At 38.9% G+C, this 18,499-nt stretch overlaps 1 protein-coding gene and 1 long non-coding RNA gene across 2 annotated transcripts; one reads left to right on the top strand and one right to left on the bottom strand.

Moving 5' to 3' along the window:
- The first annotated feature begins 2,148 nt into the window (after positions 1 to 2,148).
- On the top strand, positions 2,149 to 15,939 carry LOC100278017 (uncharacterized). Its single transcript, NM_001151434.2, has 4 exons — positions 2,149 to 2,508; positions 2,644 to 2,824; positions 15,046 to 15,100; positions 15,477 to 15,939. The coding sequence occupies exons 1-4, from the start codon at positions 2,241 to 2,243 to the stop codon at positions 15,600 to 15,602; spliced, it is 630 nt and encodes a 209-aa protein (NP_001144906.2). The 5' UTR covers positions 2,149 to 2,240; the 3' UTR covers positions 15,603 to 15,939.
- A 962-nt stretch (positions 15,940 to 16,901) lies between these two features.
- On the bottom strand, positions 16,902 to 17,860 carry LOC103640650 (uncharacterized). Its single transcript, XR_559804.2, has 2 exons — positions 17,513 to 17,860; positions 16,902 to 17,411 (listed from the first exon to the last, which is right to left on the bottom strand). It is a non-coding gene; the product is annotated as an uncharacterized lncRNA (long non-coding RNA).
- Between the last annotated feature and the right edge of the window lie 639 nt (positions 17,861 to 18,499).

The following is an 18,499-nucleotide window of genomic DNA, read 5'->3' as shown; positions in this document are numbered from 1 at the left end:
GTGCGCCACCGGACATCAAGGCGGGCCCAGAAGTCAGAACTCCAACGGTCAGATTCCAACGACACTGATGACATGGCGGGGGCACCGGACATGTCTGGTGTGCACCGGACTGTCCGGTGCGCCATCGAGCAGACAGCCTCCACCAACGGTCAAGTTGGTGGTTGGGGCTATAAATACCCCAACCACCCCACCATTCATTGCATCCAAGTTTTCCACTTCTCAACCTCTTACAAGAGCTAGGCATTCAATTCTAGACACACCAAAGAGATCAAATCCTCTCCAATTCCACACAAGGCTTTAGTGATTAGCGAGAGAGATTTGCCGTGTTCTTTTGAGCTCTTGCGCTTGGATTGCTTCTTTTCTTTCTCACTTGTTCTTGTGATCAAAACTCCATTGTAATCAAGACAAGAGGCACCAATTGTGTGGTGGCCCTTGCGGGGAAGTTTTGTTCCCAGCTTTGATTTGAGAAGATAAGCTCACTCGGTCCGAGGGATCGTTTGAGAGAGGGAAGGGTTGAAAGAGACCCGGCCTTTGTGGCCTCCTCAACGGGGAGTAGGTTTGCGAGAACCGAACCTCGGTAAAACAAATCCGCGTGTCACACTCTTCATTTGCTTGCGATTTGTTTTGCACCCTCTCTCGCGGACTCGTTTATATTTCTAACGCTAACCCGGCTTATAGTTGTGTTTATATTTGTAAATTTCAGTTTCGCCCTATTCACCCCCCTCTAGGCGACTATCAGTTTGATGGACTAAAAATTAGTCCCTGCATTTTAGTCTCATTTAGTTCCTCAATTGCCAAACGTTAGGACTAAAACAGGGACTAAATTGCTTTAGTCCCTAGTCCCTCGAGATGTGGCTAAAAGAGACTAAACCATATTAATTCCACATTTGTCCCTTATTTAGTTCAATTGTACTAATAACAGGAGAATGTTAAAGGCCATTTTAGTTTTCTTATGAGTCATTTAGTATATTCTTACTAATTTTAGTCTTAAAACCAAACATGTTATGGACTAAACTTTAGCCCCCTAACTAAACTTTAGTCCCTAGACTAAAGAAACCAAACATGGCATAAGTCTAACTAGCATATGCTTGAATAATTTTTTGGCAACCTAGTGCCATCTGATGCTGCCTTTTCTGAACTGAGTGGCCTGGTAATATGTTCTAGGCAACGGTGGGTTCATCCTCACTGTGATGGCAGATTATTATTTATCTATGTGTAAAAACCATCATGAAGTTATGGTTGTTGCTATGTCATATTTGGTTCGACAAGGAATCTTAAAAAAATATAAACTTAATAGCAATATAATATAATTTTATTGAAAACATTATACAATAAAAACAAAATATCTTAGATACTATTTGAAATTCAGAAGAATTGCGTAGATGGACCTTTGAACAACTCGAACAATAAGATTCGATTACATAACGTTAAACTAAAAGCCAACTTGAACCATAAGATTCTATTACATAAGGTTGAACCGAAAGCAAATGAGTATCCAATGAAAGAAAAGAAAAAAAATGACTTTATCTCGTTAATTATTGATGCGACAATGACCTACTTCATATTCATCAAGCAAAACATTCAGTTATTGATAGATAGAAAAAATCATAGGATGCGTTTTCATATATTACTTAAATATTGCGTATGTCGGAGCAAGATCATATCCACTGCGGTACAGTTCTAGCTAAGTTAGACAGGGACACCATACTTAGGAATAAAGTTTTTAGATATACCCTGTCAAGAAACATGGCAAAAATGTTTTCGCTATGTACTCTATATTTTTGGAATGGAGTATGTACATATACATTGTCAACATACATGACAAAAACATCTTAAAATCTAGAACAAAGAAAATATATAATATTTGGATTCATAAATCACATACATGTTCCTGGTTTCTCTTCAAACGGGCGCATCCTGCCCAAAGGGGCAGGACCTATTTTTTATATTTTATTATGTCAAGATGAAGTTTGTGTCTGAAATTTTGAAAAAAAAAATAATAATAACTGAGGAAGCTGTATTAAATAGGCCCAGTAAATCTTAAATCCTCAAAACTTATGGAATTAACGTGTTGGGTCATACCCACCTTAATTCATAAAAGTTGAAGCCCACGTCGGTCCACGAACACAAGACTGCCCTTCTTCTCCAACCTTCCCCTACAAGCTTGCACATCTCCGCCTCCTCGCTCCTCTTCCCGCTCTCCGAATCCACCGCTCTCCCCACTTTCCGCGACCCCGACGATGAGCCCCCCCAAAAGCGCTGCGAGGCCCCCGGCATCCCTGACGAGCCCGAAGACCGGCGCTAACAAACGGCAGCGGAAGGCGGCGTCGGCGGTGCCGCTGGGCGACATCACCAACCTCCTAGTCCTCGCTGAGTCCCCGACCCCGAGCAAGCCCAGGAGGACAGCACGCCGGGCCCTCCCCGCTACCTCTGACGTCTCCGCGGTCTCCTCCACCTGCTCCTCCTCCGCCTCCGTCACGCCCGCGCCCAAGCCTTCCTCCGCCGCTGGTGAGTGAAGCTACGGCACCGCTTTGGCGCTTTGTGCTCGATTCGCTGCAACCGGCTGTGGTAGGATGGTAGTGGCATGTCTTCGTCCTCATTGGGCTGGGATTTCTAATTCTGGTACCTCCTCTTCGTTTGCAGTCTTCGAGGAGGAGCACAGCGTGGTCAAATCGCCAACCATCTCCACAGTTCACCGCAGGACCACTGGGGCTCAAGAGAGGTGTAGGAGGAACCCCGCCTCCGCCAACAACAAGGGCAAGGAACCGGTCGCTGCCACGGCGAGCTGCCCCCCGCTTGGGAAATCTGCAAGGACCCACAGCAGGTGGGATTACTTTACTTGCCTGGTTCCAGTACATGTCATCTGCGCTGGTGTATGTTCAATTCAGCCTCATCAGTGTTGGTGTCTCTCGCTGTGAGGCTGTACAGTTGATTGTGATTGGGAACTTGTCACAGTTGATTGTGATTGGGAACTTGTTAGCTTAGTAGTAGGTTCTTTTGTGGGTGATACAGACCTCCCCCGTTAGCATTGGCCAATTATCACTACCGTTGTCTTTAGTTTGTGTGCCAACTAGAAGCCAGATAAGTGCACCTATTTTTTTATTTCATGATGCACATTCCTGATTGCATGTGAGAATCATTATCTGTTGGTTGTTTCTTAAAAAGGGCACAATGGTATCTGTAACACCCTAAATCTAGCAAATGCAAACAAACCTATTTGAATTATTAAATTTCAGTAGAAAGGAAAAATACTTATGATTTCTAATAATATAATGGTAATATATATAAATCGAACAATTTCTTGATTAGATAAAATATTGTCAAGTGTTTGATGCATTCATGCCGAAACATATGTTTTGTTTGATTTGAACTTTGTGAAAAATCTCATTTTATAAAATAATAATGAATGGTTAAATTTTAAAGGCAATATGTATGTGGTATGTTAATAATTTTAGTTTGCAAGTATCTGTATGAATTCTATTTTGTTTAATTTTATCCCCTTATGTGAAGATCATTTTATTTAAATAATAGACTTTTCATAGAAAATTATATTTTCTGCGAAATAAATATTTATTTTGGTGCATATTATTTGTGGAATCATTCTTTTGAAAGGTATATAGTTATATACACGTGTATATTCTGAGAGCATAGGAAATACATTTGAAAATTGGAAAAAAACTGAACGTTGGCCCACTCAGCCAAAGCAGCGTCCCAGCTCCTCTTCATACCCTACATGAGACTATGACAGGTGGGCCCCGCCCAGGTAGTATTCTTCTCCTTCCTTGATTCCGTTCGTTTTCCAGTCCACGCGTTCAGCCGGCAAAGCGCCGCGCTCGACTGCAGTCTGTCCGTGCTTGCGAGTTCAAGTGTCGCCCCACTTCCTCGCCCTCTCACCTTCCGCAGTGCACACCGCCATGAATCGACGCCGCACCGACCCGCCCAGTTCGACCGAGCCGAAGCCGCGCCATGCACGCCCGACACCCGCGTCCATGCAGCTACCGTTTCTTAGCCACCATTAATGGAGATTAGAGCTGTCATTTCTCCCATAGGTGAATGCAGCGCTTAATTGATTATTAAATCCGTGTTAATTTGGTCCTAATTCCTCTCGTTCCCTCGCTTCCTCGCGCTCTTTGGATGTTGCCGCTGTCTGTTTCCCTCCCCTTTCTCCGCTACAACAGTTTCTTCTTTCGTTGCTCAAGTATTTCTCTGATTTACAGTGCCTTCAATAGCCATTACCTTCAATAGCCATTATATCGACGCCCCTCGGTCTCCCTCGCCAGCCTATAAAACCCCACGGAGCTCGCCTGCGTGGTATGCACCACACCTTGCGGCTGCTGCAACACTCGCCTTCACCACTCACCATCGTCTCCGTGTCGAGCTGCTGTCCTGCTTGTCACTGTCTGTGCCTTGCACCGTGCGACTGTTACACCAACCTCGCTGCTCGCCGTCGCCGGTCGGGACGTCGGCACCTCGTCGAAACTTCACGGAGCGTCGTGCCCTCGCTGTCGTCGTTCTTCATTGCATCGCCGCCTTGCCAAGTTCTACGCTCCGGATCCTTGTGTTGTATCGCGATATCTGGCCCCTGCTGTTTCTCGATGTGAGGTAAAAGAAATGTCCAAGTTTTTTTTTATACGCTACCTCCTATCATCTACGTTTAATTTTGAACTAACCACAGCTACAATTTTCCCCATTCTGAAATGTGCATGAGAGACTAAAATAATTATATATTAATTTGTTAACTTCATAAATTTATGTTAAACATTTGAAATTAATGTTTTCAATAATTTACATGTTTTCGCAGATGAATTTGAATTATGTTTGCTATAATCAATTTATGTGTATTCGATATCTAAGCAAATTAAATAATAATTTGTTAGTGCGTTAATCAGTTTAAATTTATAGTTGCAACAATTTACATGTTTTTGGAAATTAATTTGTATTATGTTTGTTGTAATGTGTAGTTCTTAAATTAAGAAATTAAAAAAAAAGAATTATAGCCTTATGTTTTTATAACAAAGGAAATAAGATATAATTATCTATAGTGGTATATGTATACAAAAGTGTAAATTTATTAGCTACCTCTCCTAGTCTACCTTTATTTATGTGTGGATCTATGTTAATGTTTATTATAAAATGTACATTTGGAAACCAAATTAGAGATGGCTTTGTTAGTTTCACAATTATGTTATAAACACATTTAATTAGTGATTTCAATAGTTCACATATTTTCTTAAATTGTTTTTTTAGATCATGTTATTATAATCAATTCATTTATAGATAATTAGATAAAGAAAAAGAGTGGATCACCTTTTTTGTAACAAAAACATTTAGATAAATAATTGCATGGTTATCTTTGCATAAAGTGTGTTCTAGATTTTAATCAAAGTTTTTTTATATGATTATAAGCATAAATATTGTTTATTCACGTTAAGAAAAGAATATAGTTTTCTAATAATGTTAGAATGACTTAATTAGGTGCTCACACCTCCATAATAAAGAAAGGATAGTTTATATTCTCGAACATAGTTTTCTTATTAATTAGATCATTTGTTGCCAATTGAAAATAACTTAATTAGTTTTCTAGGCATGATTAATCCATCCATCAAATTGAGTCCATATTATTTATATATACCACTTAGTTTTCCCTAAAGAATAAAATAAAATAATTAGTGTTCATATTCTTTTATAACCTAAAATGTTACTTTATATATTGACTTCGAATATAATAATATAGGCTATGTGTTTCTAATGAAATTAAAAGATAGTTATTTGTTTATTATCGTTTGCATGAAAATGCACTTAAGGCCCATAACCTAACTCATCTTAAATAGGTGATTAATAATATAATTATGACATTTTCACATAAAAAGTTGTTTAAGCTATTTATGAGACTTGTTATAAAAGTAATGTTTAATAATGTGTTTTATAACTCATTAACCTTAGATATATAACATATATCTTCTCTAAAAAGCTAAAAAGGTTTAATATTGTTATTACGTGTTTTATCATCTTATAAACCCTTTATCTTAGACGTATCGCGTATGACGTTTTATAAAAGATTAAAATTGATGAACGCAATATTTGTATATTTTAATTAAGATATTTTTAAGCTCATGTCTTGTTTTATAAAGTATAGATCACATTTTTGAAAAGAATACCCTCATGTTATAGCCATTACTTGCGATCTTTTTGAAAAACGAATGCTCTTATTTTAGCTTTACGTATGGTGAATGTTGTATGTTATTGAGTGGTGTTTGTTTTTCTTGTTTGTTTGTGTGATATTCAGTGGTTGATCTAGTAGTTAAGAATCAAGATCTATTCCTATCCGTGGAAGAACCTCAAGTTTTCTATAAGCAAGGCAAGTGGACTTCTCCCTCTGCATACTCTGTTTGATCCCAAACAATACATTTAATAAAGTTTATTCTTTTGGATATATATGCATAATTTTGACGGGTTACCTATTTAGATAACCTTTCCAACCTTATTCCTTGATCAAACCTGGGAATTATACTTTACCTTCGTAGCTATGCTATTGCTACAACTTAACTTTATGCAGTCACTCCCGCTTATGATATTAATGTTCCAAAATGGTAAGTTTATATTATTGTTGTTAACCCGATGGTTAAACAAGATTATTGCATATTAATTGGAACATGGAGTGACCACCCGGGAAAACAGTGCAACCACGAGTGCTATCATGGCTCTGGCTTTGGTAATTAGCTTTATATGCTTAGTGCCTGGCAACCTTACCTGAAATATGGGCAAGAGGGGGAGCGGTAGGTGTTGGCAGCCCACGTTAACATGGGGACGTATTCTTGGCTAAGGTACCTCACCCAGGGGGCCACCACCATCGTCTTTAGAAACCTTAGTGGGTTGCTTCGTATTAAGTGTATTTTGTGAAAGCCTCATAGTGGATCCCTAGCCACTCACCTCGGAAGTGTTTACGGGTTTTGGCCGACCCAGGCTAGAGGGGATACACGGCTTGTGGGTAAAGTTGTACCACCTCTGCAGAGTGTAAAACTGATATATCAGCCGTGCTCACGGTTATGAGCAGCCTGGACTCCTCACATGATAATTGAACTTGAAGATGGAAATAAATCGAGATCCGATGATCTGCCAATGGTTTGCTTAAGTGGTTTCACTTAAGTGTTTTTGATATACTCTTATACCTTTGTTTAATGGGAATACTTGGGATTCACATTTATTAGTAATCAGGTGTTGATAATAAAATGTTGACCAACTAAAATGCTTACAGCTCAACCTCAGCCTCACCTTGTTATACCTGCATTAGTTTTTCCCCCACTTGCTGAGCCCCGACCATAAGTGAGCTCACCCTTGCTTAATTTTGATCAGAAGTTTGCAGATGAAGATTTTGATGGTGAACTCCATGGATGCTAGTCTAGTGATACCCCCGGTCATCTTCCTGTGGATGGATGTCCCTGTTTCGCTATACTTTGATGAATAAAGGTTAAGACATTATGTCTGTTCGAAGTGTAATATGTTAATATAATCGTTATTTACGCTTTTATGCATTGTTCTTTTGGTATATTACACTTGTGACGTCAACATATGTGTGGAAATAGATCCTGGCACACATATGCTATGCACCTGGCTCTGCCCTTTAGAAACGGGTGTGACAGAAGTGGTATCAAAGCAATGTGACCGTAGGTCGCTAGATTAGTTAGAAATGGGAAACCCAGTTAGTCTTTCAAAGCTTGATATATTTTCCTCCATTAAAATTTACTTTATATTAAAACTCGTCTCTTTTATTTTCAACTCTTCAAAGTCTGATTTTGGTCTATCAGAAGACTCTACTCGGAAGCACTACAAGATGATCAAGTTAGGATTGTGGAACTTGAAGTGAAGTCTACCGGAAGGTACCCTTTAGAAGCTATGGAAGATGCCCCATTCTCTGTCTTATCCCCGCCCCACAAGAAGTTTCGTTATAGATCTCTTGGATCTATTACCATTCTTCTTGGTTAGGTTGATAGGATAGTTCTATAGTGCTAAGTTTTCGACTAGATCGGTAAGGACGATGTTATATGGTAGTTGTTTTCTAATCCATAATATTGTTATATAACTCTTGATTTCTTCTACTCTTGTTTTCTTGCCATTGTATTGTCATCCTTGGACAATATTTACCTTGATATATTGAACCCTTTGTCTCTCTACTTCTCTCCTTGATAATGTTTTCTCCCTATTGAATTCTTATACTTTTGCTTTCGTGCCATTATATTGCCACCCTTGCGCAATATCTATCTTGATGTATGAAACCTTTGGCTCTCTACTCCTTGATAATGCTTTCTCCCTAACTCACTTTATATCCTTGGTTGTATCATTTATCCTAACTTTAATAGTTCATGATTATTTTATTTCACTATTGGCCACCGACATATATGTCTTGTCTAACTCCTTGATAATTCTTACCTGACTCCTTGACTTTATAATATCTTTCTTATTCCAAACCTTGTCTCACCTTTTGTTTTGGTTGAATGAGTAGAATTGGATTGTGTTGTGCTGATATGTTTGAGTTCATGTTAGTTATATTTGTGACTATGTTTGATTTGCTTCTTTGTAATGATTGTTGTGGTTTTGTGTGACTTTTGTCCACAATGACATAAGTTAGCTAGGAAAAACCTTAGATAGATGGGTTTTCTCTGCTCTCTATAATTCGTCTTTGCTCAACCCTTTCATCCCTTCCATTCTTCCATACCCATACAGATGTCAGACCTTGGAATGTCAACTACAAGTGATGTCACTAAGTGCAAAGAATACATTGTGTTGGCAACTCCTCCAGCTAAGGATCAGATGGAACAGTTCAGGAAGGCGCATGCTCAGTTTCTACAAGCAACATCTCAAGTGGTAGCTAGACTCCAACAAGTTGATTTAGCAGAATTTATAGCACATGAGCAGACTACCGATAACCATATGACATCAACCCCAACATCACCCTCGATAGTTGACTTAGAAAAGCTGTTACATGCACAAGCTCTTGTAATACACAATGTATCGCAACTCACCTCCTCATACCAGCAAGTGTTGGCAAGTCGAAACGTCACTAGAAATGAAACAACTGATGAACAAAAGGATGCACACCAACAGACAAATGATCTTGGAACATGTTGTGAGTACTATGGAATTCCTTGTCGCCAAATTAGTACGAACGAAAATAAAACTACAAAACAGAAGAACCGGATTTTATTTTCTGGTATAAAAAGGCAATGGTCTTCCCAAGAACAACTAATAGCAAATGCACTGCCAGTTGATGAATTGCAAAGTATTCCAAAAAAAGAAACATCACAAGGATGCCCAACCCCAAGAAGAAACACATGAGTGTTACATTGATGGATGGACTATTACTTACACACAGTTTCAGCCTCGTCGTCGCATTAGGTCCAAGAAACAAAAAGGGAAACATGGAAAAAGTCAAGAAATAACTTCAAGAAAAGCTTGCTATCAATGTGGACATGAAGATCACTACCTTCGTAACTGTCCTGAGAAGAGTTCACTACCGGACACCCCCGAGATAAAGCTATCTCAGTCTCCAGACATGGTATATGAACAAAAATGCACAGAAACTTCTATCAACATCGTGAAGAACAACAAAAGGAATAGAAAAATGTTTGGATACATGAGTAGTCCACCCCAACCACAAGCAAAAGCCCCAAAACACATTGATACCCAAACAGAAGAATCAAGTCAGGCTCAGCCATTTGAGATACAGACACCCAATCAACCCTCACCCCCGGTTGGTCAAGCAAAGTTGACTCGCAAAGAACTCAAAGCAAGAGGTGCTTGCTTCTACTGCAAGAATGAAGAACATATTATTCGTGAATGCCCCAAGAAGCGTCTAGACCGACTAAAGGAGAAGACGGTGAAGCAAGACCCAAACAATAACTCAGAAGACCAACCAGCTATAAGTACGATGATGAAGATCGCTTGATTAGTAGTCATTGCGGAGCGAAGAAACAATAAGTCCCTTATATTTAGAAGAGTTAAAGTGTGAACCAAGAACCTACGAGTAACCATATATCACCATTGTTTTCTTGCTAGCCTTCCCTAATCTCGAGGACGAGATTCTTTTTAATGGGGTAGATTTTGTAACACCCTAAATCTAGCAAATGCAAACAAACCTATTTGAATTATTAAATTTCAGTAGAAAGGAAAAATACTTATGATTTCTAATAATATAATGGTAATATATATAAATCGAACAATTTCTTGATTAGATAAAATATTGTCAAGTGTTTGATGCATTCATGCCGAAACATATGTTTTGTTTGATTTGAACTTTGTGAAAAATCTCATTTTATAAAATAATAATGAATGGTTAAATTTTAAAGGCAATATGTATGTGGTATGTTAATAATTTTAGTTTGCAAGTATCTGTATGAATTCTATTTTGTTTAATTTTATCCCCTTATGTGAAGATCATTTTATTTAAATAATAGACTTTTCATAGAAAATTATATTTTCTGCGAAATAAATATTTATTTTGGTGCATATTATTTGTGGAATCATTCTTTTGAAAGGTATATAGTTATATACACGTGTATATTCTGAGAGCATAGGAAATACATTTGAAAATTGGAAAAAAACTGAACGTTGGCCCACTCAGCCAAAGCAGCGTCCCAGCTCCTCTTCATACCCTACATGAGACTATGACAGGTGGGCCCCGCCCAGGTAGTATTCTTCTCCTTCCTTGATTCCGTTCGTTTTCCAGTCCACGCGTTCAGCCGGCAAAGCGCCGCGCTCGACTGCAGTCTGTCCGTGCTTGCGAGTTCAAGTGTCGCCCCACTTCCTCGCCCTCTCACCTTCCGCAGTGCACACCGCCATGAATCGACGCCGCACCGACCCGCCCAGTTCGACCGAGCCGAAGCCGCGCCATGCACGCCCGACACCCGCGTCCATGCAGCTACAGTTTCTTAGCCACCATTAATGGAGATTAGAGCTGTCATTTCTCCCATAGGTGAATGCAGCGCTTAATTGATTATTAAATCCGTGTTAATTTGGTCCTAATTCCTCTCGTTCCCTCGCTTCCTCGCGCTCTTTGGATGTTGCCGCTGTCTGTTTCCCTCCCCTTTCTCCGCTACAACAGTTTCTTCTTTCGTTGCTCAAGTATTTCTCTGATTTACAGTGCCTTCAATAGCCATTACCTTCAATAGCCATTATATCGACGCCCCTCGGTCTCCCTCGCCAGCCTATAAAACCCCACGGAGCTCGCCTGCGTGGTATGCACCACACCTTGCGGCTGCTGCAACACTCGCCTTCACCACTCACCATCGTCTCCGTGTCGAGCTGCTGTCCTGCTTGTCACTGTCTGTGCCTTGCACCGTGCGGCTGTTACACCAACCTCGCTGCTCGCCGTCGCCGGTCGGGACGTCGGCACCTCGTCGAAACTTCACGGAGCGTCGTGCCCTCGCTGTCGTCGTTCTTCATTGCATCGCCGCCTTGCCAAGTTCTACGCTCCGGATCCTTGTGTTGTATCGCGATATCTGGCCCCTGCTGTTTCTCGATGTGAGGTAAAAGAAATGTCCAAGTTTTTTTTTATACGCTACCTCCTATCATCTACGTTTAATTTTGAACTAACCACAGCTACAATTTTCCCCATTCTGAAATGTGCATGAGAGACTAAAATAATTATATATTAATTTGTTAACTTCATAAATTTATGTTAAACATTTGAAATTAATGTTTTCAATAATTTACATGTTTTCGCAGATGAATTTGAATTATGTTTGCTATAATCAATTTATGTGTATTCGATATCTAAGCAAATTAAATAATAATTTGTTAGTGCGTTAATCAGTTTAAATTTATAGTTGCAACAATTTACATGTTTTTGGAAATTAATTTGTATTATGTTTGTTGTAATGTGTAGTTCTTAAATTAAGAAATTAAAAAAAAAGAATTATAGCCTTATGTTTTTATAACAAAGGAAATAAGATATAATTATCTATAGTGGTATATGTATACAAAAGTGTAAATTTATTAGCTACCTCTCCTAGTCTACCTTTATTTATGTGTGGATCTATGTTAATGTTTATTATAAAATGTACATTTGGAAACCAAATTAGAGATGGCTTTGTTAGTTTCACAATTATGTTATAAACACATTTAATTAGTGATTTCAATAGTTCACATATTTTCTTAAATTGTTTTTTTAGATCATGTTATTATAATCAATTCATTTATAGATAATTAGATAAAGAAAAAGAGTGGATCACCTTTTTTGTAACAAAAACATTTAGATAAATAATTGCATGGTTATCTTTGCATAAAGTGTGTTCTAGATTTTAATCAAAGTTTTTTTATATGATTATAAGCATAAATATTGTTTATTCACGTTAAGAAAAGAATATAGTTTTCTAATAATGTTAGAATGACTTAATTAGGTGCTCACACCTCCATAATAAAGAAAGGATAGTTTATATTCTCGAACATAGTTTTCTTATTAATTAGATCATTTGTTGCCAATTGAAAATAACTTAATTAGTTTTCTAGGCATGATTAATCCATCCATCAAATTGAGTCCATATTATTTATATATACCACTTAGTTTTCCCTAAAGAATAAAATAAAATAATTAGTGTTCATATTCTTTTATAACCTAAAATGTTACTTTATATATTGACTTCGAATATAATAATATAGGCTATGTGTTTCTAATGAAATTAAAAGATAGTTATTTGTTTATTATCGTTTGCATGAAAATGCACTTAAGGCCCATAACCTAACTCATCTTAAATAGGTGATTAATAATATAATTATGACATTTTCACATAAAAAGTTGTTTAAGCTATTTATGAGACTTGTTATAAAAGTAATGTTTAATAATGTGTTTTATAACTCATTAACCTTAGATATATAACATATATCTTCTCTAAAAAGCTAAAAAGGTTTAATATTGTTATTACGTGTTTTATCATCTTATAAACCCTTTATCTTAGACGTATCGCGTATGACGTTTTATAAAAGATTAAAATTGATGAACGCAATATTTGTATATTTTAATTAAGATATTTTTAAGCTCATGTCTTGTTTTATAAAGTATAGATCACATTTTTGAAAAGAATACCCTCATGTTATAGCCATTACTTGCGATCTTTTTGAAAAACGAATGCTCTTATTTTAGCTTTACGTATGGTGAATGTTGTATGTTATTGAGTGGTGTTTGTTTTTCTTGTTTGTTTGTGTGATATTCAGTGGTTGATCTAGTAGTTAAGAATCAAGATCTATTCCTATCCGTGGAAGAACCTCAAGTTTTCTATAAGCAAGGCAAGTGGACTTCTCCCTCTGCATACTCTGTTTGATCCCAAACAATACATTTAATAAAGTTTATTCTTTTGGATATATATGCATAATTTTGACGGGTTACCTATTTAGATAACCTTTCCAACCTTATTCCTTGATCAAACCTGGGAATTATACTTTACCTTCGTAGCTATGCTATTGCTACAACTTAACTTTATGCAGTCACTCCCGCTTATGATATTAATGTTCCAAAATGGTAAGTTTATATTATTGTTGTTAACCCGATGGTTAAACAAGATTATTGCATATTAATTGGAACATGGAGTGACCACCCGGGAAAACAGTGCAACCACGAGTGCTATCATGGCTCTGGCTTTGGTAATTAGCTTTATATGCTTAGTGCCTGGCAACCTTACCTGAAATATGGGCAAGAGGGGGAGCGGTAGGTGTTGGCAGCCCACGTTAACATGGGGACGTATTCTTGGCTAAGGTACCTCACCCAGGGGGCCACCACCATCGTCTTTAGAAACCTTAGTGGGTTGCTTCGTATTAAGTGTATTTTGTGAAAGCCTCATAGTGGATCCCTAGCCACTCACCTCGGAAGTGTTTACGGGTTTTGGCCGACCCAGGCTAGAGGGGATACACGGCTTGTGGGTAAAGTTGTACCACCTCTGCAGAGTGTAAAACTGATATATCAGCCGTGCTCACGGTTATGAGCAGCCTGGACTCCTCACATGATAATTGAACTTGAAGATGGAAATAAATCGAGATCCGATGATCTGCCAATGGTTTGCTTAAGTGGTTTCACTTAAGTGTTTTTGATATACTCTTATACCTTTGTTTAATGGGAATACTTGGGATTCACATTTATTAGTAATCAGGTGTTGATAATAAAATGTTGACCAACTAAAATGCTTACAGCTCAACCTCAGCCTCACCTTGTTATACCTGCATTAGTTTTTCCCCCACTTGCTGAGCCCCGACCATAAGTGAGCTCACCCTTGCTTAATTTTGATCAGAAGTTTGCAGATGAAGATTTTGATGGTGAACTCCATGGATGCTAGTCTAGTGATACCCCCGGTCATCTTCCTGTGGATGGATGTCCCTGTTTCGCTATACTTTGATGAATAAAGGTTAAGACATTATGTCTGTTCGAAGTGTAATATGTTAATATAATCGTTATTTACGCTTTTATGCATTGTTCTTTTGGTATATTACACTTGTGACGTCAACATATGTGTGGAAATAGATCCTGGCACACATATGCTATGCACCTGGCTCTGCCCTTTAGAAACGGGTGTGACAGTATCATAACGAGTCTGAATCACCTTCCACCATGCTTAAGGTTGTACTGCATCCTGTATGCTCATCCAGTGTGCGAGTCACATAATTTCATTGACCTTTTACTATGCCAATGTTCAGTTCCAATGCACTTATTGGTAACCACTAACCAGAGTTCAAGCCCTGGTTCTCCTAGACTGGTATGAAGCCTTTCCATTCTAATTGTTTTCATAGGATGGAATTGCTGTAATACTTCAATGTCTTAAATGTTTGTGTTGCTTGTTGCAAAATGACATATAGTGATATAGACTAGAGTTTGTGTTGTTATGTCTTTGCAATTCGGACAGTACAAACTTGCATATATCATATAGTCTCAGGGCTCACATGCACAGGATATTCAGAAATGAGGACTTCAGGGATCCTTTAGTCCATCTTGTTTCACCGATACCTAACAGTTACATTCTGAGCGCATTTCGTTTACTGAACTATATAATTTCGCTGATCTTTCAGGAAAAAGGATACTCGGCCCATCTCCGCATCAGTTCCCTGTCATGAAGGTAGAAAGGTAAGCAGGGCCACAATTTGAGTGAATTGGTTCATAATGACCCTACCAAGTATCCTGGCGTATACCATTGTGCTCTCTTGATGGGTCTACCGTCTACACAATGAAATGCCATTATGCTTACGGTCACAAACTCCATTATGCCTACAGTCACAAACTCTTGATTTACCATGTGGTAGTAGTTGCCGGGCCTGCCATAAGGTCTGTGATGTGTTAAAGTTTCACACCCGTGCCCTTTTGCATAAGTCCACCCATTCTGGAACACTTATGTGAGCCACATATAAATATGATGAAAGAAATGTTTGAAGGTTGGACGACTGCAGTTTTATAGTACACTTAAAGCTGCACTTATAAGATTTGCTTGCCATTTCTGAAACAGAAGCGGCCCATTGCAAGCACACCCAACTTACTAGAGGACCTTTTGGAGAAGCAGAGAGCATACTTTGCAGATATCGATGCCTTTGAGCTGGTAGAGGAAGAGGTGTCGGAATCCGAGCTGGAGTAAAAACCAAAGCAGATATGGCCTTTCTTTTTTTTTTCTTGTACAGAAGCAAATTACTGGAACCACCGGCGAGGTATGGTAGCAATGTGTAGCTAGCTCTACTTGTAACACGGGGGGCACTAATCGCTCGATATTTCGTGTGCTTGGGAATTTGTTGCTCTGGATTATATTATCTAATATACTTGTACTCTGTAGGAGAGAGGGGGTAGGCAAGTGTTTGCAAACTGGTTTTGCTACTCGCAGCAGTTGAAACTGCTGGGTAAGATGATGTCTAGTAGAAACATGTGTTGATGCAAATCAGCTTGGAGGATCTTCCATACGAGTTAAGGAACGGTTTCTTACACTGCGCACTATCTTCCATACTCGAACGATCTTGTGAACCGAAGCCTACTACGACAGACAAACTGGTGACGAAGGATGATTTCGGACGACTGAAATGTTGCCGAATGCATGATGCCATCCATCATCTTGCCAATGGTAAAGAACGCTTTGGTGTGCAATCCATGTCTCTTCGCAAGTTCTGTTGGTCCTGATTGGCTGCAGTCTATCGTAGCAATGCAGCGGCAAGTGCTTTACAGTCTTTTACCCAAGCATGTAGCAAAACTGAGGTGTCTTACGCTTTTATATGCTGCACACAGAAAACTTTCCTGGAGTTAAGGTGCCTAGGGGTATATCGCACTTGACCGGACTACATTCTCTGCAGAGAGTTGGAGAGGTTGCAGATCATTTGCGGTTAGCAATGTGACAAGTCAGCACTCTTAAATAACAATTAAACATTTAAAACAATTAGAGTCGACATCGAGAGGATCATATGTATAGACCTAGGAACAGTGGTAAATTTCTATTAAACTAACTAAGGACAATACGTAATTTACCTGGCATACGGAGTACCAGCTCCTTGGTCTCTTATAAAATCAAGTTTCTAGAAAAAAAACTAGAGTATAAAATGATCTGTTTCGAAGTACCCCAGTTTGTATAAACCAGTTTAGACACTCATGTGCTCTTAATTACGTCTTGCCACTTTCAAGGATACGATCTCTCCAGACGCTAACATATACGTTTAAAACTAGAATTATTTGCGGGAGTGAGATGCAGACATTTCTTAACCACATCTGCTGGGACAAGGAAATATAGTATCTACAATAATAAAATCAAATTCCACTGATCGAGTTGCATGACGTTCATATTTACTGTTGTGGCTTTCTGAGCAAATAGAACATAATATCATTTTACATTCTGCCGTCAAAGAAAGAGCATTGGGGCACTGATAAAAAAGGAAAAGAAAATAAAAGAGTGTAAATATTTAGAAAAACATAAAATGTTAGGAGGAGTCATTGACAAGTAAGAGAAATTTGAACCTAAAAAACACAATTAACAAGTGCTGCTTCACACATAGAACAGTTTAAGAGGAGACCTGGAAAAAAGCTGGTCTGCAAATACAATATAGATTAGATAATACCACAAGCTGCATATTTAAATCAATGAAACAAATCAATCATTGAATAGGCGGTGTTACAATACTTGTTTAAGATTTATTCCGTGTAATTACCCTCTCAACACGGTTGATAGAATACTTGTTGAATCGGAACTTGGAGGTGATGGGTGTGTGTGGAGATGGACGAGATCAGATAATTTGCATTAATAAGTAGCAGAGCACCAGACCAAAACAAACATGATAGAATATAGATCTATGTTTAGTTTTCTATTACTGATCTATCAGGTAATGATCTCTCTTTGCAACCACTCCCGCTGCTGCGTCGGCGGTGCACGCAGGAGCTTTCCTGAGCCAACCGTCTCTCTCTACCGCCACCTCTGAAAAAGCTTTTGCTTAGTAGTGTTTTGGTGATCTAATTCTTTACCAGGAGCAATGATTAATTGACGATGGGTTAAAAATAGGTGGAAGTGGAACAGACCTTAACTCAAGCGGTCCTTGTCGTCGACAAGCGCTGCTGTATCTGTATGTATTCTGATTGGCGAATCGGAAGCAGTGTTTTCTGATTCTGATGGTGAAAGCGTCCTCTTGGGCCTCATTTTGTGGAAAGATGGGAAAGAAACGGGCCGCAGCTCCGAGAACAGAAGGCGTGTAGCCCAGCAAAGCATGGTTTGGTTCTCTTCAAGCTCTGGGACTGGCTCTCTCCTCCTCTCTTTTTTCAATGGCCAGGAAAAAGAAAAGTAGCGTAAGCTCAAGGGGGGGCTCTCCATGCACCTGATCTCATTGCAATCTGCATCGCTGATAGGTCACCCTTGGAAATGTCATGCATGCCCTATCTCTGCATATATATATGGTTTGGTGAGGAGCTGTCGAGTTGACAGGCAGAGATGACACAGCTCCTTTTTTCTTCTTTCTTTTCTTTTTGCCTGGCCTTAAGGCTTGAGTGACATACTCCTTGCCTGGTAGCCTCGCAGTTGCAGGTAGTCGGTCTCCTCTGGTCTTGTCCATCTTCTGACATGAGAGCGCATCTAATTCCATGATATTGTTCATTTCTTGCATTGATCGTCTAATGTCCTACATATTGATCTGTAATTAGGACTAAACAACATGCATGGTTGGTGGCGGTGGTTGAAGCTGGCACAACATGCTACATTTCTTGCTAGGTTGGCCCCGTGTGGTGTGGTGTGGTGGACTCCACTTGCACTGTCACCGCAATGGACTGCAGCATCCCGATAGATAGATATATAGAATGTATTCACTCACTCCATAAAAAGTACAGATTATAATCAATCTAATAATATTCATTTTGTATCATATATATTAGTGTTCTTTTATATGAATTTGAATTTATTTGGTTTTGTTGCTTTTTTTTGTGTGTGTGGAGCATACAGGAGTCAGCCGACAGGAACAGTGTTACTCAGACATGCTTACTCTAGCTAGATGTTGCTCTTCTACCTTCCCTGCTAAA

The sequence above is a fragment of the Zea mays genome, chromosome 10 (assembly GCF_902167145.1).
Source record: "Zea mays cultivar B73 chromosome 10, Zm-B73-REFERENCE-NAM-5.0, whole genome shotgun sequence".
NCBI classification, from domain to species: domain Eukaryota; kingdom Viridiplantae; phylum Streptophyta; class Magnoliopsida; order Poales; family Poaceae; genus Zea; species Zea mays.
The sequence above is the reverse complement of the archived record's forward strand: the minus strand, read 5'-3'. Positions and strand labels throughout refer to the sequence as shown.

Coding starts and splice junctions, on each gene's coding strand:
- LOC100278017 (NM_001151434.2), top strand. CDS start 2,241: ATGAGCCCCCCCAAAAGCGCTGCGAGGCCCCCGGCATCCCTGACGAGC. Junction 2,825..15,045: donor TCTGCAAGGACCCACAGCAG/GTGGGATTACTT, acceptor CTGATCTTTCAG/GAAAAAGGATACTCGGCCCA. Junction 15,101..15,476: donor CCTGTCATGAAGGTAGAAAG/GTAAGCAGGGCC, acceptor TTTCTGAAACAG/AAGCGGCCCATTGCAAGCAC.